Raw genomic sequence first — 26,462 nt, forward strand, 5'->3', positions numbered from 1 at the left:
AGATACTTCAAGTATCCTTTTGATCACGATAGGGTTAAAAACACCGGATCTATCGGCTGACGACGACTCTCAAGCAGTGTTGTTAAAAGCCCACCTTTTTCGACAAAGTTGGGCGTGTGATTGAATCTGGGGGATTGGGTGAAAGAAGGTGGGTTTTCTATTTTTCAAAAAAATCGACAATATAGGCTTCTGATTGGCTCGTTTGGTCTCAAAATCATAAAATAATTTATCCTTGGCCAACTATTGGACTGTTTGTCCTAATATTTGCACTTTAACTCTGCATTATAGGCAAAAAAAACCCCTGCAAAACCCAAATATGCTGGATTTACCCATAGTTCCATTAAGCAAAAACCGAACTTTTACAACCGTGCTCTCAAGGCTCCTTCGTGGAGCGTTTGCAGAAACGCAGACGTCTCATTCAGCACCAGCACCAGTATAAACTGCTTCGCAGTATCCCTCCGACGTCCAATGTCGTCGAGCGGTTCTTCAGTGTTGCCCGCATCACGCTTGGGCACGAGCGCAACGGACTGCACCCGATTACGCTGGAACAAATTTTGTTCCTGCGTCAGAACGCGAGCTATTGGAACGTAGGTACTGTAGATGGTCTGCGTAGCTACGTTAATACAAAGTTGCGCACTTGCACAGCACCATTAGAGGATGTTAGCAAATTGGTATTTTAGGAGTTGGGGACAAAGACACTCGACCACCGCTGTCTATGTTCCCGAACTCGTAAGAGGGGCGTCGTGTTAGTACGGAATCTCCCGAGAAACTCGTAAGGCTTTTTCACGAGTCTACAAGCCTTGATTGGCTCGTTACTCTCATCCTGCATCTCCCCCTCGAGCACCATGGCCCCATGGCGCTTACAGGTACATGTAGCGCCCCGACTCGATTCGAGTCGCGGTGGTTCGAGTCACTCGAACCACCTCATCCAGTCTCAAGTGCCCCCCCCCCCCTAATCCGTGTGACGTCCTTGCCTCTCCCAGCGAGGCACACGAGGATGACGACGATTCGGCTGCGCGTCTGAACGGCGCGTCGAAGTAGAGTAGGCAGCCATTGACCACAAAGAGCAGCATAAAGTAGAATATGTTGCTTAGAGTAGTGATATCCGAGTTCCTGATCGTACTATTGGTTTGGGGATGTCAACCTAAGAAGATGCACAGCGCCTCGATACTGTAGCGTTTGATTCTATCGCGGGTGATGACGTCGAGAAATGTAGTGCTGCGCTGAGCGCGCGAATCGCATCCTCGGTGAAGCGGAAGTACCTCTTGCAGTACGCATCGCTGTGCTCGTTGAGCCTCGAACGCCTGGGATGATCAGTCACTCGGGGCGCTCAGAGCGCGAAGCAGCATGGCATCGGATGCAGGGATCTCGTGTATGCTAACACTGTCGACGATTTCGTTTTAACTAAACATATAAAAATGTTGACCGTAAATTTGAGTCGTTATTTACGAAGTTGCTAACATCCTCTACTATTTATGTAGGGATGGTACTCATGTCATTATTTATGCAGTGGGGTTTTCTTGCAAGCGACATTATTTATTTGCCGATTCTGTCATCATAAATATAAATGCCATAATCGGCGGCCCTGCCCAATGTCGAAGGCACGAGCTTGACCGTATATATACATGGTGGAAACTAATCCATGTGCAGACGCGAATGCATGCAAAAACTGCATACCTCTGATTTATCAGGCTTAGGTTGCTCGAAGCAAGCAGTTTGGTAAATTTAAAAAATTACAAAACTGAAACTACTTAAGTATTGTGACTTGCCAGCAATATCTTGTACCATGTGGTATGTACAACATCTGGTGTTCTCAAGCTTTGTCACTGTTAGGAGTGCCGCCTTCTGATGCTCACCGACGGTTCAGTCCGCAATTTACTTTTCAGCCTCCCACTTCTACTCCAGGAATGCGTGTTTCCTCTCTTTTGGTACTTGCTGCCGACCTGCTGTTCGCGTCGAGTGAAGCCTTTTCATTCGAATCGTCGCCCAAGCTAGAACGATGCACGCGAATCACGGCTCTTGAGGACTGCGAGAGACGATGAAGAGAGGGTGATCCCTCCAGGAGTGACCATGAACTTCGCGGGGCACTTTCGCGACAGCAAGGAGACGGCCAAGTGGCTCAAGGCTTGGGCCAAGAAGGGAGAATCCGAAGCTATCGTCGCTGCAAAACTGGGAGTGTCCAGCGTCCCGCAGGCCTTGAAAAGCCAACACGAAAACTGGCAGGCGCTTGTCAACTACGCGAAATGGCAAAAAAAGTATTTCGCACAGCTTGGTACGGGTTACCAAAATTTTAAAAGGACCCAGAATGAGGTGGCGCGCTGGGCTGTTGAAGGTCGAACCGACGAGTGGGTCGCTCGAGTGCTGGGAATGTCGAATCTGTCGAAGGACCGGTACAAGTTTCACCGGAATTACAAGGCGTTCGAGATGTTTCAGAAGCAAAAGAAGGAGTTCGCGGATTTACTCCAGAAGCACGCAGCGAGGCGGAACCTGCAGCATGAGCATTACTCTCGCGCACCTATCAGCTAACCAGCAAATTAGTTCGAGAGGGACCAAGCATAGACGAAACTTGGTGTTCAATCTCCAATGAAACGTTAGTCTCTGGACCGGAAAGCCTTATCGTTCATTCTTGCCTCGCAGCCTTTTGGCTCGATGCACCGTAGCAAATGGTGCAAAGTAGCAGGTCAAGAAGGCATACGATACATTTTTTTAATGTTAGCAACATACTCTGTCCACGAGGAACGAGATAAAACAATTCCGCGGTAGAACACAATGCATTACTGTGTTTAGTCCCTAAACTCAGTCGAATGGAAGAAGTTATGCTGAAAGTGGGTCCAAGCTCAGCGTGTAGTGGGTCAGATCTGCAGAGGTGCGGTTTGTCTAACGGGAATCTAACGTTACGTGAATTTGTGGGCTCTCGGTGGGGAGGCTTGGGAAAATTTGAGAGTTGGTCTTTGGACGGAAAAGTGACATTTCATAGAGTCGATATGTTGTGTTGCTCAAACGTTAACCCGCGTTACACGTAACCCCGCTCCTGCAAGAACTGGTTCAGTAGACAACAGCATCCGCTGATCTTGGTCCATCGAGCTCTCCGTTTTCATTGAGACCATTTCCCTCATTATTGCCACTGATAATCAAACATTTCGAGTTCGTGCGTAGTGGGAGCGAGCGTTCTGTTGGTGCCAGTTCTTCGTGAAGCCGAGGTATCGAACTCGAGATGTGAGAGATCACGGATGGAGGTAACGATGCCAGATTAGGCCCCAATATTGGCACAACACGCTTCAGAATTTGAGGTGAGGTCCAAACGATACCATGACACTTCAGTTTTAGGCCGAAAATTTGCGCTGATCTAGAAAACACACACAAATGTTCTACCAGAAAAATACCTAATCGATATGCACATTGTTGCTCTATTACGATCGCCTTACATACAAGATGCTAGCGAACCACGCCACCGAGTGGGTGGTGTTCCGGGAACACTGTTCCCAGCTCGTGGCAGCCACGAGCGACGTCAAGCCAGTGGCTTGACGGCCTTTATGCGTCCTCCTCGATCAGCGACTTGGCCAGATCCGAGACGCTGCGCAGGTCCGTGGCCTGGGCGCAGCGCAGACACAGCTGCGTCTCGGCCGCATCCACCTCGGGCGCGTACTTCCAGCAGCGCGGACACTTGTGGCCCTTGGCTGGCGTCAGCACCAGCTTGACTTCCATCGGCGCATCGTTGGGGCCCATGGCCAGCTGGCAACTGGCCTTGAACTGCTCCGCGCTCTCGATCTCCGTCTCGGACGCCACCACCTCCACGCTGGAACACAACAGCACGTCCTCGAGCTCCGACGAGCTGTTGGCCAGCGGAGCCAAAAAGTCGGCAACGCGCGGATCGGACTCGGAGGCCACGACGTACACGTTGCACTCGAGCTGGCTGCCGACGCGGCCTGCCTGACGCATCTGCTCCACGACGCGGTTCACCTCGAAGCGCAGCTGGCGGATCGCAGTCCAGTCGCGGGCCAGCTCGTCGTTCTTCCACTGCTCGGCGCTGGGCATCCAGCCTTCCTCGAGGAAGACACTACCAGGAACCTCCTCAAGTGGAATTTCGCCTTGTAGCTGCGATACCCAGTGAAGGCGAATATCTTCAGCCGTATGAGGCACCACAGGTGCAAGAGCGCGAGTCAACGCCTGTAGCGACAGCCACAACACCGTCTGCGCAGAGCGGCGAGTCTGCGAGTCCGCCGCATCGCAGTACAGCCGGTCCTTAGTCGCCTCCATGTAGAACGCCGACAGGTCGGTCGAAATGAAGTGCGACAGCGCGTGCTGCGCGCGGTTAAACGCGAACGCGTCGTACGCAGCCGTCACCGACTCGGCCAGCGAGTTCAGCTCGTGCAGCATGTAGCGGTCCAGCGAGAACTGCATCTTGTCGTGCGGGACGGCGTGCTGCGCCGGATCGAAGTCCTGTAGGTTGCCGAGCAAGAAGCGGGCCGTGTTGCGGACCTTGCGAAGCGCGTCGCTCGCCTTGCCGACGACGCCAGGGCCGATGCTGACGTCGCCAGTGTAGTCGGTCGTCGCCACCCAGAAGCGAAGTACGTCCACGCCGTACGCCGGCACCTTCATCTGCTTGACCTTGGGAGACTTTTGAGGCATGTCACTGTTCTTCTTGGCCTTCTTCTTCTTGTTGGCATTTGAGCCCTTATCGGCGACGGGCACAGGCATCGTGCATCCGTTAATGAAGTCGTTCGGCACGATGGTGTTGCCCAGCGACTTGGACATCTTACTGCCGCGCTCATCCAGCGTGAAGCCGTGAGTGATGACGTTCTTGTACGGCGCCGTGCCCTGCATGGCCAAAGACGTAAGAAGCGACGACTGGAACCACCCGCGGTGCTGGTCCGAACCTTCCAGGTACACGTCGGCGCGAATCTGTCCCTCCTCGTTTGGCTCAAGCAGGTTCGGCAGCACCGCGTGCCAGCTGCTGCCACTGTCGAACCACACGTCGAGCGTATCGGTGCCCTTCTCGTACTGGTCGGCTTGGTCCTGAAGCGACTCGGGCAGCAACTCACGGACTGACAAATCCCACCAGCAATCAGCTCCTTCACGCTCGACCTCGCCGTCTTCACCTTCAACGCGGTACGACTTGACAATGTTCTGGAGGTGCTCGATGCTCTCTTCTGTAATCAACGGCTCGCCCGTGACCTTGTGGTAGAACACCGGGATAGGCAAGCCCCACGCGCGCTGACGGGAGATACACCATTCGTGACGGCTTGACAGCGTAGCCTCCAGACGACGACGAGCACTCGGTGGCACCATTTGCACCGAGTCTTCAAGCACGCGCTTGCCGCGCGCGTGAAGCGCATCCAGTCGCGCGAACCACTGAGCCGTAGCACGAAGGATCACAGGCTGCTTCGTGCGCCAATCGTACGGGTATCGGTGATGGTATTCGTTGATTGACAGCAGGTTGCCAGAGCTCTTGAGCAGATCGATGACCGCCGTGTTGCCTTCTCCCACTACACTCAAACCCTGGAGTCCTTGTCCCGCCTCGGCAGTGAAGCAGCCGTCAGCGTCGACAGGGCACAAAATGTCCGGGTGCTCACCCGGTTTCGAGTGGTGAGCCATCCAGGCGAAGTAATCGTCCTGACCGTGTCCCGGAGCCGTGTGCACCACACCTGTACCAGCGTCCGTCGTCACGTGCTCGCCCACCAGCACCACCGCGTCGCGGTTCACGAGCGGGTGCGTGAAGTGCGCGCCTTCCAGATCGGCACCCTTGAGCGTCTCCAGCACTTCAAGCTCCACGTCCGTCTCGGCGTCTCCCTTCAGCATCGTCGCAAAGCTCTCCTGCAGCGCGCTCGCAATCAAATAGCACGCGTCCGAATCGGCGCCGCGGGGCCGCACCACAACGTAGTCCAGCTCGGCATTGACGCACAGAGCCTGGTTAGACGGGATGGTCCAGGGCGTGGTGGTCCAGACCACGGCCGACAACTTGTCTCCATACTTCTCCAGCACACTGGCCATCTCCTTACTAGCATTGCTACCCATGGAGGCGAAGCGGAACTTGACGTAGGCGGCCTGGGACACGTGATCGTCCTGGTACTCGAGCTCGGCCTCGGCCAGCGCCGTGCGGGAGCTGGGCGACCAGTACACGGGCTTGAAGCCTCGGAAGATGAGGCCGTCGTGCACCATCTTCTTGAGCACGTCGTACTGGCGGGCCTCGTACTCGGGGGCCATGGTCAGGTAGACGCTCTCGGCGTCGGCGCCGCTCCAGTCGGCCAGGACGCCCCAGCGCTCGAAGTCCTTTTGCTGCTCCTGCACGGCCTTGCGGGCCAGCTGCCGGGACAGCGCGCGCACCTGCGCGGGCGACAGGTCCTTGGCCTCGAGCTGCAGCAGCGTCAGCGCCTTGTGCTCGATGGGCAGCCCGTGGCAGTCCCAGCCGGGCACGTAGCGCACGCGCCGGCCGCGCAGCAGCTGGTAGCGGTTGATCACGTCCTTGAGCGTCTTGTTCAGGAAGTGGCCCATGTGCAGGCTGCCGTTGGCGAAGGGCGGGCCGTCGTGCAGCACGAAGAGCGGCCGCGACTCGTCCGCCGCCTGCTCCGCGTAGGCCGCCGACACGCAGCGCGCGTGCAGCTGCGGCTCGCGCGCGGCCGCGTTGGCCCGCATCGGGAAGCGCGTGGCCGGCAGGTTCAGTGTCTGCCGCATGGCCGCGGCCAGCGCCTTGGCGTCCGCAGCTCCGGGCATGGCTACTACGATCTACAACTCCAGCTCTCTACAGCCACAGCCGCTCGTGACACACAACGCGAAGTTAGTGCTAAGTTCGACTCGTGTGCCATACCCACAATAAGGGGTTGCATCAGAGGTATCAGGCTCAATTTGACGAATTGACGTATCATGTCGGCGGCGGCGGAGGACGCCGTGGCGCAGCTGCTGTGCGTGCACCTGGGGCTGCTGGACGAGGGCGAGCTGGCGGCCGACGCCGGGCGCGACTTCCGCGACCTGTACCGCCTGCCGCTGCGCTCGTTCGCGGACAAGTGCGCGCTGCTGGCGGCCGCGGAGGCCTCGGGCTGCGCGGCTGTGATGCTGGACGTGCTGCTCTTCGTGTCCGAGACGATGGCGCCCGCGCTGTTCCGCAAGCAGCTGGCGGCGCTGCCCCTGGCGCTGAGCCAATGGGTGCACTACCTGGTGGAGCAGTGCATGGTGGCCAATGAGACGGTGTCGCTCGGCGCGCTCAAGAACCTGCTGGACCTGTACGCCGCCACGCAGCGGTACCGCGAGCTGGCGGCCATGCTGCTGTCCCTGGTCTTCTACGACCGCGAGCTGGAGCGCTCGCTCAGGACGACGGACGACGTGCTGGACATCGCCAAGTTCTACCGCCACCGGCTGCCCGTGTGGATCCTCGACCTGCTGCACGAGTATGTGACGCTGTCCAAGCTGCAGATCCAGACGGAGAAGGAGGACGCCAGCACGGCCCCCGAGGTCTGCCGGATGGAGGCGTACCTGGACAAGCGGGCCAGGGGCGTGGGCAACCTGCAGGCCAACTGGAGGATGCGGTACATGCAGCTCACCGAGAAGGAGATCGTGTACTTCAAGCACGACGGCGACAAGCTCGAGAAGTCCAGGAACCCGTTCCACGACAAGATGGGCAAAGGCAACAAGAAGGGCAGCTTGGCGCTCGCCAGAGGCATGCAGATCGAGCCGCTGGACTACCGCGGCAAGTTTTCGTTGCGGCCGTACTGTGTCAAGATTTGCGACGCGGCGGGATCGGAGGAGTTGATCCTGGACGCATTCACGCCCGAGGTCCAGCGCCAGTGGGTCGCTGCTATCACGGCCAATGTGAAGCGCCTGGAGCTGGATCCGCGCTGGTTGGCGTTCCCGCGCAGATGTGTACATCGCATGACTGTGGGCGAGTTCCTCCGCTACTCGATGCTTTACCACGGAGACACCAAAAAGTCGCACACGCGGCACAGCTCGTGCCAGCCAGGCCCGCTCCGCGAGCAGTTCAACATTGACCCGAAGCGTTACCTCTTCTCGGCTCTTGTGACCTGTGCGCTGGTGCGCGATTGGAAGACCATGGAAGCGCTGGTGCAGCCGAAGAGCGCTAAGTCAACGATCATTTCGCTGTTCCCCGGCGGTAACAGCAGCAGGCTCGCTACAGCGTCAGCACCCGCGTCCTCATCAGCGTGGAGTTCGACGCCAGCCCCCGCGCCATCTCGTTACTCTGTTTGGTCGAACAGCACGGATCCAGCACCTTCCTCCAGCCGGTCATCTACCTCGTCAAACGCCACGCCTCCAACATCAGCTCCTGCGGGCAACACGGTGGTGCAGGGTATGGTCGACGCAAGCGCTATCGGCTACGGTGCCATCCTCGATATCGCCGAGCAGAGAAATGCTCCGCCCAACTTGTTGATGCTACTGGAGTCGCTGCATGAGAAGAACGATTCGAAGCGAGGGGGCTCTGCGGGTTGGAGCTGTCGTCGCGATGTGGACGCCAGCGACGCAGCGTCAATGAAAATCACGATTGCGATCCCTGAAAGCGTACGCGTGGATACGACCTGGGGGTGATGAAATGACAGCTTGGACATAAATGTAAGTAGTACATCAATCTGAAGCTAACCTTGTACAAGAACGCCACCAATGCTCAAAGGTATTTTTCAGTGTATAAGGCCGTGCACGAGTTGAAAAAGAGGTATTTCGCTAAAATCCCATCCGTGCTCTCTCACATCCTCGATTCGCTACCCCCGGCTTCACCCAAGAGCTGGCATCATCAGAGCACTCACTTTCACTACGCAAACTGAAAAGCGTGTGCAAGGTGTCTCGGATTCAATTCGTTGTGTTGCTCAAAAGTTAGCCCGCGTTATACATAACCCCGCTCCTGCAAGAACTGGCTCAGTAGTCTCCGCAGCATCCGCTGATCTTGGTCCATCGGGCTCTCCGTTTTCATTGAGACCATTTCCCTCACGGTCACAGATAACTTCTTCTATTCAAGCGTCGTGATAAATTTCAAGTGCCATTTTTAAGAACACTCTCGCGCTAGTTCGGGCTGCAGTCCAACTCGATGGCATCGATGCGGCTGAACTTGTCCCTATCGAGACCAAATACCGTGACCTGCAAACTCAAGGACGGATCCAGTGCGGATTTCAGCTCACGGCACACTGCCGTCCATTCTACAGCCTTCTGGGTTGGTGCATACATTACAGCGTAGCAAATGACGCCCACTAGCACGTTCGAAGGCGCCAGACACGATTTAATTTTTTTTATGTTGGCTCGTATGCAGCCCCTCGAACGCCTTGTAAGCTTACTTGGAGATGTCCTTGGAGCATCCACCCATCTCTTCGTACTGGAGAAATGGTACACCGCAAGAGATTGCAATGGATTGAAGCAACTTACGATGACCACGAGGAACGAGGTACGGTGAACAATTCTACGGTATTAGTACACATTTCATTCAGGCGATCACCATGTTTTGCTCCGACGGCGTTCGAATGAAAGAAGTTATCGCTTCAGTCAATGAACCAAGATCAGCGTGTGGCGAGTCAGTTCTGCGGGGTTTGCCTAACGGGAAGCAATGTGAATTTGTGGAATCAGCGTGAAGGTTTGAGTAACTTTGAGCGTTGCTTTGGACTGGAAAGCGCTCTTTTCGTTTTATGTGTGGCTCCTCTTGAACTAACTCGCTATTTAGCTGATAGGCGGACGAAAGGAAAACTTATGCTCGACCGTTCCGCCTCGCCACGTGCCTCTTGAGTAAATTCTCGAAGGCCTTCTTTTGCTCCTGAAACATCTCGAATACCTTGTAGTTCCGGTGAAACTTGTACCGGTCCTTCGACAGATTCGACATTCCCAGCACTCGAGCGACCCACTCGTCGGTTCGACCTTCAACAGCCCAGCGCGCCACCTCATTCTGGGTCCTTTTAAAATTTTGGTAACCCGTACCAAACTGTGCGAAATACTTTTTTTGCCATTTCGCGTAGTTGACAAGCGCCTGCCAGTTTTCGTGTTGGCTTTTCAAGGCCTGCGGGACGCTGGACACTCCCAGTTTTGCAGCGACGATAGCTTCGGATTCTCCCTTCTTGGCCAAGCCTTGAGCCACTTGGCCGTCTCCTTGCTGTCCCGAAAGTGCCCCGCGAAGTTCATGGTCACTCCTGGAGGGATCACCCTCTCTTCATCGTCTCTCGCAGTCAAGAGCCGTGATTGGCTCAAGAGCCGTGATTCGCGTGCATCGTTCTGGATCGAGGGCTTGGCGGGCGATTCGAATGAAAAGGCTTCCCGGACGCGACCAAAAACAATGCATTAGCTAATGGTAATCGTTTGGAGGAAATAGCTGCTACTGGAATGCTTCTAATTGTGGCCCCCTGCCTGGATGCCGGCCTCACTTACTTGGCTCCGGTGCACATTGTTCCGAGGCCAAAATGCCTCAAAACAAAAAATGATCAGTTTTTCGCAAAGATGATCGAGCGAGCAGAGCGGGGGCCCCAACCAGTTCGCGGGTGGAAATGTCGTTTTTCCCGGCCCAGGGGTCTCTAGAGGCGATTTCCTAGGGCCGCATGAAAGTCGACTAGAAATCGGTCAAGTGGCCCCCTAGACCTAAATTACCGTAGATATGATTTGATTTCCGCTTTCACGATATTTCCGATTTTGCCCTGGCTTTGACCAATTCCCTAGTTGTCGGAAAATGTAGGGATGTCGGAACCGTCGCGATATGGATGAATATCCACTCTGTTCCAACCGCTATTTTTTGCAATCCCAAAACGCTCGTACTTGACGAGTCTCACCCAATGAATGCCTTAAGTCCGATGAATTTTGGCCAATCGGAAGCTTCGCTAAAGTAGGGTATTTTTCCACCATTCCAACCATATTTGGTTGGAATTTTGTCAGAATATTTTTAATGCCATACAACTGTCTATATAAATGCATATCCCAAAAATATCCTTCAGTTTCCAACCTGAGTGGTCGGTACACAGTGTTTCGTTCAGAGTGAAAAGAGCAGGCAGGCTAGCATGCCGATCGCATCGCTTGCTCCTGCCAACAGCATGAAGGCCAGGACGACGGCGATCAACTCGTTCACGATGTTCCTGGCCGCGGAGAGCTTGACACACGAAGCCACACACCGCCTTATCGACGGGGATAAGACATGTAAGGTATTGCGTATTATACTAGACAAGTATGCATATTCGTTAGCCACATCAGCCGAAAAGGTTATAGCAACCAATACGTGTATAGCATACTATGGCAACGTCAAGAATTGGCTAGTAGATAAGTACCTACTGCAAGGAGCTTTGGTTAAATCTCAGCTCCAAAACATTCTATCAGGGCTGGGTAAGTATTGTAGTAACCGAGAGGAGCTCGGCGACGAGAAGAAAGCACCCCCGTGCTCTAAAGAAGACTTAGAAGCTATGGTGTCTCTACTGTACTCAACGGCTGCGACGGAGAGTGAATACCTCTACGCGGCCCTAGTCGTGATGATGTGGTACCTTTACGGTCGAAGCTCGGACGCGGAAGCAGTCGAGAAGAGCCAGCTATCCATCTTGCCTGGTAAGTAATTAATTATCATGTGCTTAGCAGAATCATTTTAACACTGAGGGCATTTATGCTAGGTGGCGTCTTATTTCTTCGATTTAAGCGGGTTAAAACAGCTTTACTACAAGGCATCTCCTTATTCAAGGACCCAACAAATTGCTTGACATGTCCTCTGCAAGCTTTGGCTGTGGCGCTGATTATGCAGAAGGCACCAAGCCAGCGCATGCTCCCTCAGTTCATCGCCAGAAAGCACAGATCAGATGATATTGATGATGTACAGGAGCTTACATTGATTGAACTACTGGAAGTTGATGATGACCAGTCTTCTATGGAGGAATCTGAAGCACCTTCGACAAAGCAGCCAGTTCCTGGTGCACAAGCATACGTCAACAGGTTGCTGGTTAGTGTTAAGAAGCTCGCCGATTTGCGTAGCATTCGCATGACGCCGCAGCTTATCTCCCATTCCTTTTGATGTGGTGGAGCCATGCATGCCAACGACGGTACCTTGGCCGAGAACTGGATTTTTGAACGTGGCGGCTGGAAGTTGGTCCGCGTCAACAAGGCCTTCGGGTACATGCTTGGTACAACCCAAGCCGACCAAAAGGTGTCCCGCGTCCTGAGTGGCTGGAAGCCCAAGGACGGGCGGCTACCAACGCTAGCCGCTCTGGACACGCCAGTCTTGGTCCGCGCTCGCAAGATGCAGCAGCTTCTTTTTTTCAGCACGATAGCGTTCGCTGACGGTGCCTTGAACCTCGACGACGACGTTGCTGATGCCCTTACGGCTACCCTGTTCATGCATTACCCCGAAATGTTAGTGCTCTGCCCAAGCCGCCCGCTTATCACGAAGATACGTGAGCTCCTAGCACAACGAGCCATCGGTGAGTCCGAGCTGCTGGTGTGGAGCGTGACGATTAACCAGGCATTCGTGGCACCTCCTGCATCAGAGGCTTCGGCTAGTGCTGGTGAGGAGCAGTCGCCTGCGTTGATTGACCTCATCAAGCGTCAGTCCGATCAGATCGACGTCTTAATACTGCAGAATAAACGACTCGACGAGCGCATATTAGCTGTTGAAGCACACCTGCAAGCACTTACCAACACAGCCGCAACTCGATCAGCCAACACCGACACCACACTTCCTGCTCCCGAGCAACCACCGCCAATAGGAGCTACGACGACACGCCCGAAGAAGAAGGGAGCCCAGTCGTTGTCGACAATCTGGTTCGAGTGGTTTACAGCGGAGCCTCGTGCGTAGGTGTCGCGTTTTAAAGAAGACAGCGTTGTACGAGTACAGGCACATCGCAGGGTACCTTATGCTCTTCTTACCTGAAGATTTCGCGCTTGACACTTCGTCGCCTGCATACAAAAGCGAGGTCCTGGAGCTTGGTGATAAAGCGCAGCAGAACGCACTCACCTTCTTGAAATCGCACGGCTCCTCCGCGGTTGCAGCGGGTTCGGCGTTGAAGGCTCTTCGTCAGATGCAGAAGCTTGGTAAGCTCGACGCGTTCATCGCCCAATTCCATGAACGCGTTGACCAAGGTGTCATTGTCGATCCGACGCCACCTTCAGCACTGCCTTCATTCACTCGACTGAAGCCCGCGCAAGGTTGATCTGCTACTGTAACACATAGCAAAATACACGAACAAACTCAAAAGTTAAAGCGACTCACCGCACACCAGGCTCGCTGATCAAGGGACAATACCACCGACATCACATGAATACATGAACAACATCATATTTGGGTAAACCTCTTCGTGTATTTTCTTGCACTTGTTCATTACTACATCATAAACAACACTGCACAAAACATAACGTTAGCATAGGACATTCATAGTGATGACATGTTTGCCTTGTGTCTTGCAGTTCTCGGCCACCATCAATCTGCGCAAGACCAGCCAGCCGGCAGTGTCGCTGCAGCCGCACTCACTGGTCCTGTTGTTGCTGCTGATGCTGGCCTCACCGGCCATCACCCCGCGCGAGGCCATGCCGCAGCACGAGTCACCCGTGTAATGGGCCTACTTTGGCTCACTACTTTAGCTTACGCGTGTGCGCGTGTCTGTGAGGAAGCGTAGCTTAGTTTAACTTAGAGTTAATTATACTCGGGCCTCCGAGTATAGATTAATCTAAATAAACGATCCAAATAATGTTTTTGGGTTAAAATGAGAACTGCTATTTTTGTATTATGTTTCTGACTTCCTCTAAATGTAATATTCTAAGATAGGAATCTGCCAACGGCTGGTTGGCAGAATTCTAATGCTATGCATGTCGCTCATTGGCTAAGAGATGCTGCTCTCAGCCAATAGCAGTCCTAAGTCTCTATGGACCACCCGTTGTGGTGGTCGTAAATGTATGTAGCCTTTGGTGTGTCTACACCAAGGTCGAGAAAGTCTTTCGAACCTCTAACAGACGTCGTATCTGTCAGAGTTACAAGTGACTGTAGCCACTTGTGCGTGTAACCCTGTTACACCCCCCCCCCCCCCTCAACGGCACGCCAATCAGGAAATTGACCATTCGTCAATTCTTCACGTTGGGAGAAAGAAAACTCGAGCTCATTCCGCAATGAGCTCGCCGCAGAAGATGACCGCCGCCGCAACAGAGGGTAACCTCTCTGTTGCTCAGTACCATGAGCGCCAGCAGGCAAAGCGCGACGCCCTCGCTGCAAACGCCGCGTCGGGGACAACCCAGTCGGAGATTGTCCTCGAAGGTTCCTCTGTAGTCAACGACGCCGTTGACAACGGGAGTGACGACGTAGAGATGGAAGAGGGCGAGGCCTCTTCCAACAAGCGCAAGGAGTCTATCGACAGTGATAGTCTCGACCCGCATGCCGGGTCGAGACGCCCTCGTGAAGGAGACGACTCGGACGCTTCAAGCTCGAAGCGTTCGCGCGGCGAGAGCGAAACTCCGCTCTCCGCTGCTGGGGCTTTAAGCTCCCCGCGTGAGGTGGCGTCTTCAAGTTCTCCGCGCACTGCTCAGGCAGCGCGCGATCCGTGGATGCCGTCTGCGTCAGAGATCGCAGACCGTGTGGGCAACACCGTACCTCCAAATGAAATTCCGCTGTACGTATGCAGCGGGATCCACGATGATGCTGTGGCGGAGGAGCAGCACTTTGATCCGTTAACGAATCAAAGGCGCGATTAATATATCGGACTCTTTTACGAGCTCCGATACTTCTCCAGCTAGAAGACCTCTTCTCGCAGCAAAGTGCCTGAGTTGCAGGCACTTTGTCAAAGTTGGAATGCTTTTGTTGAGAACTTCAACAAGAAGCAGGCTGCTTACCGTGAGCGCTTTGAGACATTCTCGACGCGCGGGAGGCTGGAGCAGCTCCACAGATCCTCTGTGGGCGCTGGTATTCCATGCGCTGTGCCCGAAGGCCATCAGTGCACGTTGTGTCTTCCGGGTGCGGTGCGCTTGAGCGACCGCGACCTAAACGGGTACACGACGATTCGTGTACCTGAGAGTCTCAAGGATCTCCGTGCCAAGTTCTTGGCACGCGAGGAACGCGACGATCGTGGGGCTTCGGGCACTGTAGGCGACCACAGCGCTCGCACTACCTTCGCGTCGGCAGTGCGTGGTGAGCTTCGTACGCCCTCACCATTTCCGGAACGTCCTGCAGCAGGACGTCCCGCGGCTCCCATGTATCTTGGTGGGGCGGAAACCCTCTCCAACGGATACGATAACGAACCGGCTGCCGGTTCGTTTTAGGGATACTATGGTTCACAATACGCTCAACAATCCAGCGTGTTGAGCCGCGGGCGTCGCGGATCGGAGGCGGCGGTGGTGGGAACACGCCCCGGGTATGGTCTACCTGGGGTTGACCTTGGCCCGACGCTCGAGGAGCGGGTCGCTGCTGTGGAACAGCATCAGAGCCGGGAGTTCACCGCTCTGAAGCAGGAGGTGGTGATCCTGAGGGCTCAAGTCGCTCAGGCCTCGCAGACCGCATTGGACATCTCTGTCGACGTGGGAGGTCGCGTCGCACGCTTGGCCCAGCGCGTTCACGCGCTGGAGCAGAGGTTCGCTCCCGCTGGGGCTTCCGCTTCGGGCCAGCCGAGCTAGGTGGCTCCTGGTGCCGGTATGGCTTCAGCCGCCCGACGTAAAAGGTCGGATGGAGGCGCCTGCTAGATGGAATATCTAGCGTGTAGGCGTTGTCATGCCGTGCCAACACCGTGAACGGCCCGATGAAGCGCGGAGCGAGCTTGCTCGCCCCGAAGTCGGAAACTGCATGTTTAGGCAGGTTTTGAGTTGCTAACAAAACCAATGAGCCCTTCTTGAATTCATTAGTGTTGCCCCTACCAACATTGTCTGCGTTCAGCTTCTGTCGGTCGACAGAAGCTGCGATAGCGTCTTGGACAAACCGAATGACGGCTTGTCTGCGCTGCACGAAGTTGATTGCGTCCGAGCTGAACTCGTTCAGCTCGTTTCTTGCAGTAGGCCCGGCCTCTGCGTTCGTCTTCGCGGTGTCTGTGCCCTGCACAGACGCGTGCTTCTTCTTCTTCTTCTTGCGCGTAGTCGCGGCTGACACTGTGCAAGTGTCAGCGGCATTCTGCGGCTGCTGCGTTGCAGTCGTAGATCCTCCCCCACTTAAGGATGAAGCCACCATCCCGAGTTGACTCGGGAGGCGTGGGTGCCTGATGGCATTCACGTAGAACGGTGTATGCCCGGTCGAGGCATGCACCGAGTTGTTGATGGCGAACTCCGCCATCGGCAGGCACTCGCTCCAGTGTTGGAACGAGTTAGCGTAGCTCTTAAGCACGTCTACGAGCACGCGGTTCACGCGCTCGGTCTGCCCGTCCGTCTGCGGATGGTCCGCAGTCGACATCGAAAGTTGACTCCCAAGAAGTGTAAACACTTCTTGCCAAAGGTGTGCAGTGAAGCGCGGGTCCCGATCCGACACAATGTCGATCGGCATGCCATGGTGTTTGAACACCATGTCAACGAATAGACGCGCCGTCTGCTTCGCAGTCACTTCAGCGGGTACTGCAGCAAGATGTACCATCTTGCTGAAGCGGTCAACAAAGACCACAACGCCCGTGTTCCCCTGGCTGTCCGGGGGAAGACCGAACACGAAGTCCAAAGACATGGACTGCCAACACTCCCGTGGAGTTGGTAGTGACTGCAAGGGAGCCTGCGCGAAAGGCGACGTTGATAAACCTCGTAAGCACGGACGTACTTGCGCACCCATTTATACTGGTGGGCCCAGTAGAAGTCTCGCGTGAGAAGAAGGTATGTCTTCTCACGGCCCGGATGCCCCGCAGTCGGTGCATCGTGATACTCGTACATGATCCTGAGTCGCAGGTCATGGTTATTGGGCACAACAACGCGGTCCGCGTTGTCGTCGACTGCACTGTAGAGTAATAACCCCTCGTGCACCCGGGAACGGTGTGCACGAGCACGAAGATGCTTCGGCAGCTTCTGACGAGCTTGGTCAGAAGGCGCTGAGCCGTAGGCCAGCAAGAGCTTCGCGTCCGCGTCGTGCGCGGACGCGACCTTCACGTCGTCCAGCAGTGACGACGTCGGGGTGCTCGATCGCATGGCGTCAATGGCATTGACCTCGGCATCAGTTGTGGCGTAGTCAGGTCGACGCGAGAGCGCGTCGGCCACCACATTGAGTCTTCCGGGTTTGTACTCAACCCGGAAGTTATACTCTGCGAAGAATGAGATCCACCTCGTCATCCGTTGCGAGATGTGCGGCGACTTCACAGCCGTCCGCAACGACGCGTGGTCCGTATAGACCACGAACGGTTTGCTTCCGAGTAGATACACTCGGAACTTCGCGAGTGCGTACTTCATGGCAAGGAGCTCCTAGTCATGTACCGGGTAGTTGCGCTCAGCTGGCTTCAGCTGACGAGATTGGTAGTAGACGACACGATCACGACCCTCGTGATCGTGCTGCATCAACGCACATCCGATTGCGAAGTCGGATGCGTCACACACTACGTGGAATGGGCGATCTTGGTCGGCCACCGCCAAGATCGGCGCCTCAGTCAAGCCCCGCTTGACTGCATCGAAGGCCTGCTGACACTCAGCAGTCAAACCCACTCGGCGTCCTTCTTCAGGAGCTGTGACAGCGGGCGTATCATGCCCACGTAGTCCTTCACGTACTTGCACAAGTACGTGACCAAGCCAAGGAACTGCCGCAGTTCCTTGACGTTCGACGGCGTCGGCCACTCATTGATTACTCTGACCTTCTCAGGGTCAGGGCGGACACCGTTCCTCCCAACGAGACACCCGAGCACGGGTACCTCGCTCGCCCCGAAGATACACTTCTTCAAGTTCGCATAGAGCTTGTGCTTGCGCAAGCGCAAGCAGCTTCTGGAGATGCACCTTGTGCATCTCAACATCGCTCATCCCGTCCGCAGCCCGGCTGTGGACGAACACATCGTCGACGTAGCTCGGTGCGAAGTCGCGCACTGAGCGCAACAAGTGCGTCACGCACCTGTTGAAGGTCGCAGGGGCGTTCTTCAGACCCTGTGGCGTCACAAGCCACTCCCAGAGCATGCCGCTCGGCGTGCTCACAGCCGTGAGAGGGATATCGCTCTCACGCATGAGGATCGGATAGAACCCATCGTGCAGATCAAGAGCACTGTAGATAGTGCTCCTGGCCATCGAATCGATGATTACATCTTTTCGCGGTATCGGTGTCTGCGCCGGTATCGTCGCATCGTTCAGCTTGTTGTACGCATGAACGATGCGCCAGCCGCCCTGTGGCTTCTTGACACAGAACGTCGGAGCACTGTGCGGGGACTTCGATTCCCGCACTTGTCCAGCTTTGCGACGACTCTCAAAGAAGTCGTCGATCGCCTTGACCTGCTCTCGCGGCAGTGGCCACTGCCGCGTGACACAGTAATTCGTTCCCGGCACGAGATCAATCTCGTGTTGGATGCCCTTGTCCTGCGGAAGATCCGCAGGAATCTCTTCCGGAAGTACGTCCGCGTATTCCCGTAAGATCTCGTAGTAGGGACTCGTTTTCAACGAGTCCCAGCTCTGCTCTTCAAAGCGCTCCTTCTTCGTCTTCGCACTGAGCGTGTCCTCGCTCTCAGTGGTGGTCTCCATGAAGAACTGCCTCAGTTCTTCATTCTCGCGCTTCGTTCTCTCGGCGTCCGAGAGAATGCATATTTGCTCGATGCGTCCATCGTGCAAGTCACGCGCGAAGCGCTTCCAGCTCATGACTGGAAGCGAAGTCAACTCCGACGCTTGCGTCGGAGGGTTAGCGAGAGTCATCTCCCTGTACCGGAACCCGGCACAGGTACGCGTCAAGACGTTCAACGTCTCGACGTCCGGCTTTTCAGCCTCCGTCTGCCCGGCAGACATTCCTTGTAGCGTCTCGGCCCCAGGCCGAGACTTGCGCAGCGATCTTCGCATGCGCCGTCTTCTTGTTTTGCGGAGCCCGGCTCCGCTTGGTTCTGGACCTCGTCCAGGCCCAGCCGTGGACGGGTGTTCTTCTTCAGTACCGCCGGCGGGTTCGTCCCGCGGGCGAGCGACTTCAAGCCCGGCTTGGTCGCCCGGCGCTTCGTCCTGCAGCCCGACTGCACGACAGCATGCAAGTTTTTCCGGTGCGAAACGTTTGCAACCGTCCGCACCGCCTGCAGCGTCGGCTCCCCGAGCCGACGAATCAAATTCACCCAAGCCATCGACTCCCGGAGTCGACGGCGTTCCGTCACCTTGGCTCTTATTATTGGCCAGACCTGGTCCAATCAGATTCGCGTCAGCCTCCACGGCTGAGGCGTGTGACTCGCCTGCGTCATCCGTGCCCCTTGAGACCGGAGAGTCTTCCTGATTCGCTGAAAAGCGGGTGTCGATCTCCGAGATCAACACATATTCTCCTTCAGCCGTCGGCGGCGACCCCGATGCTTGCTGCTCTTGCGCGCGTGCTCGCGCGCGCCCAGGGCGCTCAGAGGTCAACACATTTTCTTCATTAGCTGTCGGCGGCAACACCGACGCTAGCTTCCCCTGCGCGCGTGCTCGCGCGCCCCCAGGATGATTCGGGACAGCGGCATTAGGCGCTGTCTCGAGTGGGGAGTCGCACGCACCGACAGGTGCGTGCGTAGCGGCAACAGGACCATCGCTCACTGTTCCGCTGTCGCGACCTAAGCGCACGAGAGTGCGCTTCTCCCAATCGATGACCGGATCATGTCGTGCAAGCCACGGCATGCCCAATACAATGTCAAACTTATCGTCCAGATCCAGGACGATAAAGGTCTCGACATACTCTTGATCTTCATACGTGAAGCGCACGCGTAGCATGCGCTTCTCGGTCTTCACGACGGCACCCGTTGCCACCAGTCGTACTTCCAACATACTTCGAGGTATCTTTAAATTCTCGAAGTCAAGCCTTGATAGACTTCGCAGTCGAACAAAGTTCTTCGATGCGCCAGAATCTACCAAAGCACGGAGAGAGCCGCTTGCTCTCATCGAGTTCACATTCAGGATGACAAGGTCAGGCTTGTCATCTTGTTTCTTGCAGTGAGAATGAACCTCACTGGGGGCTGCAGTCCTCAGTGTCGCGTGTCCAAGGTCGACACGCGGAACTGCATTACCAGTAGGGCGCCCCGCGCCTACTGGCGTCCAGCGTTTTTTGTTTGGTTGCGACGGTGCCTGGCACCGCCGCAATAGCCACCCTGCTGGTTCACGGGGGCCGTGCACTCCCGAGCAAAGTGACCGATTCTACCGCATCGGTAGCATCGCACATTGTTTCCTTGCGACTGCTGGGGTCCAGCAGTTGCAGCACTCGAGAGGTCCATGGGTTCTGGGCCTCCTGTCCTCACTACCGGGCGTGGCTGTCGCCTCGGTACATGTGCATGCAGCTTAGCCTGCTGCAGGCTAAACTCCTCCTGCATTGCAAGAGTAATTGCAGCTTCGAGAGTACTCGGGTACTCGCGGAAGAGATAGGTCTTGACAGGCCCATCTCTCAGCCCCTTTATGAACGTGACGACCTTGGTCGCCTCGTCGATCGGATTGGTCACGATGTTCGAGACCAAGTACCGTGCTCTCTGAGCGTAAGCATGGACATCATGCTTGCCCTGCTGCAGGTCGCGGAACTCCGCCCTCGACCGGAACTCGTTTTGCGGTGGCTCAAACGCTTGTCTGAGCTCTTCCTTGAAACCCTCGTACGTGCTAAAGCACGTAGGATCCGAGAGTCGGCGTCCATACGCCCAACTTCTTGCACGTCCGCCAAGACATGACATGGCGAACGCGACCTTCGACAACGGGTCGACGATGCGTCGAGCCGCAATGGCAGTGTCGAGTTCGACAAGCCAACGGAGGAGAGGCTCGCCCTCTCTTCCAACTTAATTGCTCACGCTGAGCTTCAGCGATTACGCGCGCGGTGTCGTCGGGGACGACACCGTGGTAGACGAAGCAGCATCTCGCTGCTCCCTCATGATGAATCCCAGAGCAACACCATGTTGCTCTGTCGCCGTTAGCGTACGCAGCATCGTAGCTACAGCCGCCTCACCAATGACTGTTGACAGTCGTTGGAGAACTTCCCACTCTGGGTCCGACAGGTGGGGACAGTCAGCGCGTGCAACGTGAGTTGCAGGCGTAGTGGAGCTTTCCATGGACACCTCCGTATCCATGGGAAGGTTCTCAGCTCCGCGTTCGTGCGGTGACGTACGAACTCAGGTAGTCGGTCGTTGGACGGACTACAAAGTGCTACCAGGTGTAATGGGCCTACTTTGGCTCACTACTTTAGCTTACGCGTGTGCGCGTGTCTGTGAGGAAGCGTAGCTTAGTTTAACTTAGAGTTAATTATACTCGGGCCTCCGAGTATAGATTAATCTAAACAAACGATCCAAATAATGTTTTTGGGTTAAAATGAGAACTGCTATTTTTGTATTATGTTTCTGACTTCCTCTAAATGTAATATTCTAAGATAGGAATCTGCCAACGGCTGGTTGGCAGAATTCTAATGCTATGCATGTCGCTCATTGGCTAAGAGATGCTGCTCTCAGCCAATAGCAGTCCTAAGTCTCTATGGACCACCTGTTGTGGTGGTCGTAAATGTATGTAGCCTTTGGTGTGTCTACACCAAGGTCGAGAAAGTCTTTCGAACCTCTAACAGACGTCGTATCTGTTAGAGTTACAAGTGACTGTAGCCACTTGAGCGTGTAACCCTGTTACAACCCGCCTCTTCGCACTGGTCCTGGTGCTGCTGACCTCACCGGCCATCACCCCGCCCGAGGCCCAGCCACTGTCGCCGTCGCCGCCCTGCTACAGGTGCTGCTGACCTCGGCGGCCATCACCCAGCCCGAGGCCCAGCCACAGTCCATCTCGCTGCCGACGCCCGTCTTGCTCTCGGTGCTGCTGGCCGGGGGGCCCGCTCCGAAGCTGAACGAATGAATGAATAGGATTTAGTTAGGATGTCATTAAAATGAAATAGATGTCATTAAAATGATTTGCTGTAGTACCGGTACATGTTGGACACTTGGTTGGAGCGTTGGAATTTTGACGGTATGGACTTGTGCTCATCATACGCATTTATAATCAATTCAGCGCGGTGAGATGTTGAAGCGATTTGAGAGGTAATTAATGATAGGGAAGACTAGTTCCCACACTCACACGCCACTTCACATATTGTTAGCTACTAACACCGTTCGGACTCCATGCTCGTCGAAAAGTGACCGCAGCAGCCATTGCTCGCTAAATTTTATCGCTCGATACCATCGAGTGTCGCAGGTTTCGCGCTAAAAAACCTCCCGGGTCGTATAACCCTGGAAAACCGATCCAAAACAGATTTCACGAGGAAACCGTGCGAAAACCTGAAAAAACCGATCCAAAACAGATGTCAAGTTTTTTTCATTGGCCGATAATTTCTTCTATACTTAACTCGATTAGACGGGGTATTTGAAGATAGCGGTGTGCATGCTGGAAAATGGGATCGACCTTCGGGTACGGCTTCATAGTACTGTATCAAGCACACGACTGTGTGTATGGAGTTCATACACATGTCCGAAGTACAGGGTACAGGGCAATGTATACAGTAGCTGTAGCTAGAGGGTCCAAATTGAGATTGCATTGCTAAGGCATTGCATTTGTCGGTGTTGGAATACAAAGTTTCTTGCCAATATCCGTTTCTGTGTATAGTGTAGTATTTTTGCTAATACGGGTAACATAAAGTTCTGGTCCATAGTGCTACATGTACGTGTATTACCCTGACATAGAGCGTTATCAACAACTTAGCATCCATTGCATTTACAGTACACTGTAGCCGGTATTGACAATTCGTAGAAATCGCGGATGTGCTACCAGATGTTTGCAAGGTACCCATGGCAAAGCCTAATGTATATCTTCATACATTGGAGCTGCTCCAAAATTGACACAATTCTTCATGACACATTTTTTGGAGACGATATTTGCGTCTTCGCATATTGTACTGGGTATGCAGCCCTATTTTTGTGCTCATGACACATTTATTTTTGTGTTGGTTTTGGAAGAGTTCCATTGCGTGCGAATGCGCAAGCTATGTGCCTTCAAGAAACGTGGAAAATGTACATGCACCGGTATGTACCCACTTTGAGTCACGGCACTTTCCTAGCCTTTCATCTTACCTTGGTTTACTACCGACAAATTCGAAATTTGGAAGGCCGGGGGCACAACAGCGCTCGGTAAGGTGATATAGTTTTTTTACTTTGAAGTTATAATTAAAATACTATAGAGATAGTATTTGTCCGTGTGGAGGATCTTCCTTGTTTGTGGTAAATATGGTAAGCTGAAAATTTCTGTTCATTAAAACTTTCCGCGGCATCATTTGTCGCTGTGGGTGAGTAAGTAGTCAATGACGAACAAGTTTAGCTTTTTACTGGGCAACGTTAGTGCTGCTATCCCAGACCAAATCGGATTGCATCCGGTGGTACATGTAAAAAAAAATGACCCCTCTTGACCTTCCACCGGTACATCTCCGTGGAAACCGGTATGACCCCGGTGTGACACTGGGTCCTATGCGTGGTCAGTTTGAACCGGTATACTACCGACGAAACTGGTATGTTTCAGTAGAAGTATGTATTGATGGAGTTAAGTAAAGAGAACGCTTGAGGTGGATGGCCTACTCTACCATAGCACTGACGCAAAGGTAGGCATTTTGCATTTCGTGCAAGCCTCGAACAGATTGTAACCATGACTTCATTTCTTTTTTTTGCTTACTTGTTGCGGCTGCTTCGCAGCTAATCCGTAGTAATAGCAGGGGAAATATACCAAAAATTTCCTATTCCAGCCTCCGCGGAGCTACGGGTTTTCATGTTTATTCTGTTCTACCGACTCATTTCACCTACAACGCACCTGTACTACAGTAGTAACTTAAGCTTACATTTATACGTTTTTTCTGGGATAGCAGTACCCCGGAGGGGCGGCCCAGCACAGATTAATTCGGCGTCGCTGGCTCCGGTACGGTAGCTGAAGCCGACGAACTGAAATATACTGAACATTTGCGTTGATGCTATGGGATGACGCGTTCTCCACCCATCTACTTGAAAATTAATTAACTATATTTTCAATGAAAATCCCCGGCGGTGCGCACTGCCAGCACAATTCCTCTAGTAATTAACAATATTTTCAAAGATGAAGGTATACAGATCAAAGACAGTTCTAGACGCCGCATGTTGCTATGAGAGCTTGAATGAAATGAGCTCGGCGGGTGTCAGCTCCCTTGACGACGAAGCTTCGGCCGAATTTGAAGAGCGGACCGTTGATCCCCAGCTAGGTGTGAACGGAAACACCAGAGATGTTTTTTGTTAGGAGCTCAGAGACGCGCTGCAATGGGCAACACAGATTTACATACAGCACATACTGTACTGAAGTAGTAAATTTCGAAGCTCGTTATCGACGGCGCGGCAGGGAGATGCCCTACTTACAAGTTCCTTAGCTATCCCAGCCTACGCATAGCTCTCGTTACAGTAGTAGTACCTGTACTATATTTTGATACGTGCAAAAGTACTAATTACTACTGGACGTGTCCTGCTTCGGCGTCTTAGTTATTGCTGGCCTCACCTGATGATCCGACAGACGTCAAGCTCTTATCTGTCTGTGGGTATCTCATAATGGGAATCCTATCTTCGTCACGTTCGTTTTAACTGCCTTATGCAGTGCTTCCACTTTCACACTCTGCAATCCCACCAGCTAGCCAACAAGGCGGAACCAGGCTTACGAGAGCCACCGCGCTCCCAAGCAACTTCCAAGAATGACCAACGCTGTATCGCGTCAGAAGGCCAACAACGCCAAGAACGTCACCGCCGCTGCCCCCGCCAGCGCACAGGTGAAGCCTGCCTGTGCCACAGTAGTAAAGAACGCCCAAATGACCACAACCGTTGCAACTACGCAGTCGACGACGAAGAACCTCAACGGCATCAAAGTGAACGTCGTCAAGACCACAGTCGCCAATGGTTCAAAGCCATTTACGCTCAATGATGTGACGACGTGGAGCGTGCAGCGCGCTCGGGAGATTCGAAAGACGGACTTCAAGCGGTTCGCCAAGCTCCACAACTACTTCACAGCCAAGGACGATGCCGTGGCCAGGCCCATCAACAGCAAGGCGAACGCCAAGCGTGAGGACGTCGACCTTTGGGTGCGCAGCGTCCTGAATTCGAAGACGCTTGCTTGCATCCAGGGTACGCAGGAGACTCAGCAGGCGCTGTTATCACTGATCACCGTGTCTGCCGCGCTCTCCAAGTACGGCGAACCGGAGTTGGTCCGAAAGAACAGCTTCGGCGAGATGGACACCGTCATCGGCGCGCGCTTCGGCACCAAAGGACTCCAATCCAAGCAGCAAGCCGTAGGTGTCAGCTTTGTGCTGCGAATAGTGCTGGGCTTGGCACCCGAGAAGCGTGCTGCATGCCAGAGTCTGCGTGAGATTCTGGAACTTATGAGCCACCAGCGCCTAGTGCTGGCACCGACAGCGAAAGGGTTGACGCCGACCTCCAACAAGGTTGCTGAGGAATGGACGAAGGTGAACCAGTACAAGCTGAAGTACATGGTGAAGCAAGCGCAGTCGGACAAGTTCCAGGAGGCCATGCAGCAACTCGGTGGTCAACACCTCTACGACGGTATTCGTACGCAACTCCAGCAGATTGGTGGCGCGTGGGATGCCAGCAAGGACAAACCTGCTCTGCAGGCGAAGAACCTTCGTCCTCGCTCAAACCCCACGGAGAAGGGCATGAAGCAGCAGAAGGAGACCGAACGACGCAAGGGGCAGCATGCCAAGAACTCCCGTGTCAACGAACCGAGCCAATTGGAGAAGAAGTATCTGCCGCTGGAGGCTGCGATGTGGACGCAAATTCCGCCAGTCCCTGTGAGTGTGAAGACCGATCAGCGCAAGAATACACCTCCGACTGACAAGGTGCAGGTGATTCCAGCCAAGAGCGCCACTCCAGTGAAGAGTGCGCCACTCACGGGGGCCTGGGCCGGGCCTCTTCCAGCCTCTGTGGTGTTGAGTCGGCCTAGCGCCATTGTGAGCAGTGCGCCTACAATGTCGGCGCGTGGTGGAAATGGTAGAGGCCATCGCGCGATTCTCTCCAGGGCGATCTAGCTGAGTTCTAGCTAGACTATCTGACGCCGAGGAGTCGGTTCTTAGCCTGAATCCTCGAAGTTAATGTCAATGCGTACAGGAAGAAGATGAGAGTTCCAGTGAAGTTGAAGTGAATGTTGCAGATAATTGTAATTAAAATTACTTCTACTGTAGTAGTGTACAGAGATCCACACGTAAAACGTAGATATGAGTGGGGTAAGTTTTGTATCTTCGTGGATGAATTTCGGGCGATAGATGGTGGCATTGCCAAATCGGAGTAAGGTCTCAATCAAAGTGTCAATCCGTTGTATCAGAGGAGCTAGCGATAGCACAAGATGCCAACAGCATTCGTGATCGTTGCTTACTTATTTTCTCCGGACAAGCATTTCATGAGCCCACACGATAAATGATGATTTTTTTTAAGTTTTACCATATTACTAGTAGTAAAATATGGTTTGTGAACGAGTATTTGGTTTCGATTTCGAATTCG

The 26,462-nt window shown here is 54.2% G+C and overlaps 9 protein-coding genes across 9 annotated transcripts; 7 read left to right on the forward strand and 2 right to left on the reverse strand.

Moving 5' to 3' along the window:
• Positions 1–383: 383 nt before the first annotated feature.
• On the forward strand, positions 384–608 carry PHYSODRAFT_415288 (hypothetical protein; the record flags this gene model as incomplete). The annotated part of the gene is made up of 1 exon (XM_009533351.1): positions 384–608. A coding segment is annotated over one exon (225 nt), but the record flags the coding sequence as incomplete, so codon positions are not given.
• A 1,399-nt stretch (positions 609–2,007) lies between these two features.
• Positions 2,008–2,526, forward strand: PHYSODRAFT_511756 (hypothetical protein; the record flags this gene model as incomplete). The annotated part of the gene is made up of 1 exon (XM_009533352.1): positions 2,008–2,526. A coding segment is annotated over one exon (519 nt), but the record flags the coding sequence as incomplete, so codon positions are not given.
• Positions 2,527–3,531: 1,005 nt separating this feature from the next.
• Positions 3,532–6,711, reverse strand: PHYSODRAFT_511967 (hypothetical protein; the record flags this gene model as incomplete). Its single annotated transcript, XM_009533353.1, has 1 exon — positions 3,532–6,711. One exon carries the CDS (start codon positions 6,709–6,711, stop codon positions 3,532–3,534), a length of 3,180 nt encoding a protein of 1,059 aa, XP_009531648.1.
• Positions 6,712–6,861: 150 nt separating this feature from the next.
• On the forward strand, positions 6,862–8,532 carry PHYSODRAFT_335887 (hypothetical protein; the record flags this gene model as incomplete). The annotated part of the gene is made up of 1 exon (XM_009533354.1): positions 6,862–8,532. The coding sequence occupies one exon, from the start codon at positions 6,862–6,864 to the stop codon at positions 8,530–8,532; it is 1,671 nt and encodes a 556-aa protein (XP_009531649.1).
• Positions 8,533–9,673: 1,141 nt separating this feature from the next.
• Positions 9,674–10,033, reverse strand: PHYSODRAFT_248631 (hypothetical protein; the record flags this gene model as incomplete). Its single annotated transcript, XM_009533355.1, has 1 exon — positions 9,674–10,033. A coding segment is annotated over one exon (360 nt), but the record flags the coding sequence as incomplete, so codon positions are not given.
• A 931-nt stretch (positions 10,034–10,964) lies between these two features.
• Positions 10,965–11,956, forward strand: PHYSODRAFT_513143 (hypothetical protein; the record flags this gene model as incomplete). The annotated part of the gene is made up of 2 exons (XM_009533356.1): positions 10,965–11,499; positions 11,562–11,956. The coding sequence occupies 2 exons, from the start codon at positions 10,965–10,967 to the stop codon at positions 11,954–11,956; spliced, it is 930 nt and encodes a 309-aa protein (XP_009531651.1).
• A 12-nt stretch (positions 11,957–11,968) lies between these two features.
• PHYSODRAFT_335888 (hypothetical protein) lies at positions 11,969–13,491 on the forward strand (the record flags this gene model as incomplete). Its single annotated transcript, XM_009533357.1, has 3 exons — positions 11,969–12,732; positions 12,776–13,028; positions 13,345–13,491. 3 exons carry the CDS (start codon positions 11,969–11,971, stop codon positions 13,489–13,491), a joined length of 1,164 nt encoding a protein of 387 aa, XP_009531652.1.
• A 549-nt stretch (positions 13,492–14,040) lies between these two features.
• PHYSODRAFT_335889 (hypothetical protein) lies at positions 14,041–15,534 on the forward strand (the record flags this gene model as incomplete). Its single annotated transcript, XM_009533358.1, has 3 exons — positions 14,041–14,594; positions 14,679–15,045; positions 15,184–15,534. The coding sequence occupies 3 exons, from the start codon at positions 14,041–14,043 to the stop codon at positions 15,532–15,534; spliced, it is 1,272 nt and encodes a 423-aa protein (XP_009531653.1).
• A 9,115-nt stretch (positions 15,535–24,649) lies between these two features.
• On the forward strand, positions 24,650–25,993 carry PHYSODRAFT_512195 (hypothetical protein; the record flags this gene model as incomplete). Its single annotated transcript, XM_009533359.1, has 1 exon — positions 24,650–25,993. One exon carries the CDS (start codon positions 24,650–24,652, stop codon positions 25,991–25,993), a length of 1,344 nt encoding a protein of 447 aa, XP_009531654.1.
• Between the last annotated feature and the right edge of the window lie 469 nt (positions 25,994–26,462).

Source organism: Phytophthora sojae (genome assembly GCF_000149755.1).
Source record: "Phytophthora sojae unplaced genomic scaffold PHYSOscaffold_6, whole genome shotgun sequence".
NCBI lineage: Eukaryota > Oomycota > Peronosporomycetes > Peronosporales > Peronosporaceae > Phytophthora > Phytophthora sojae.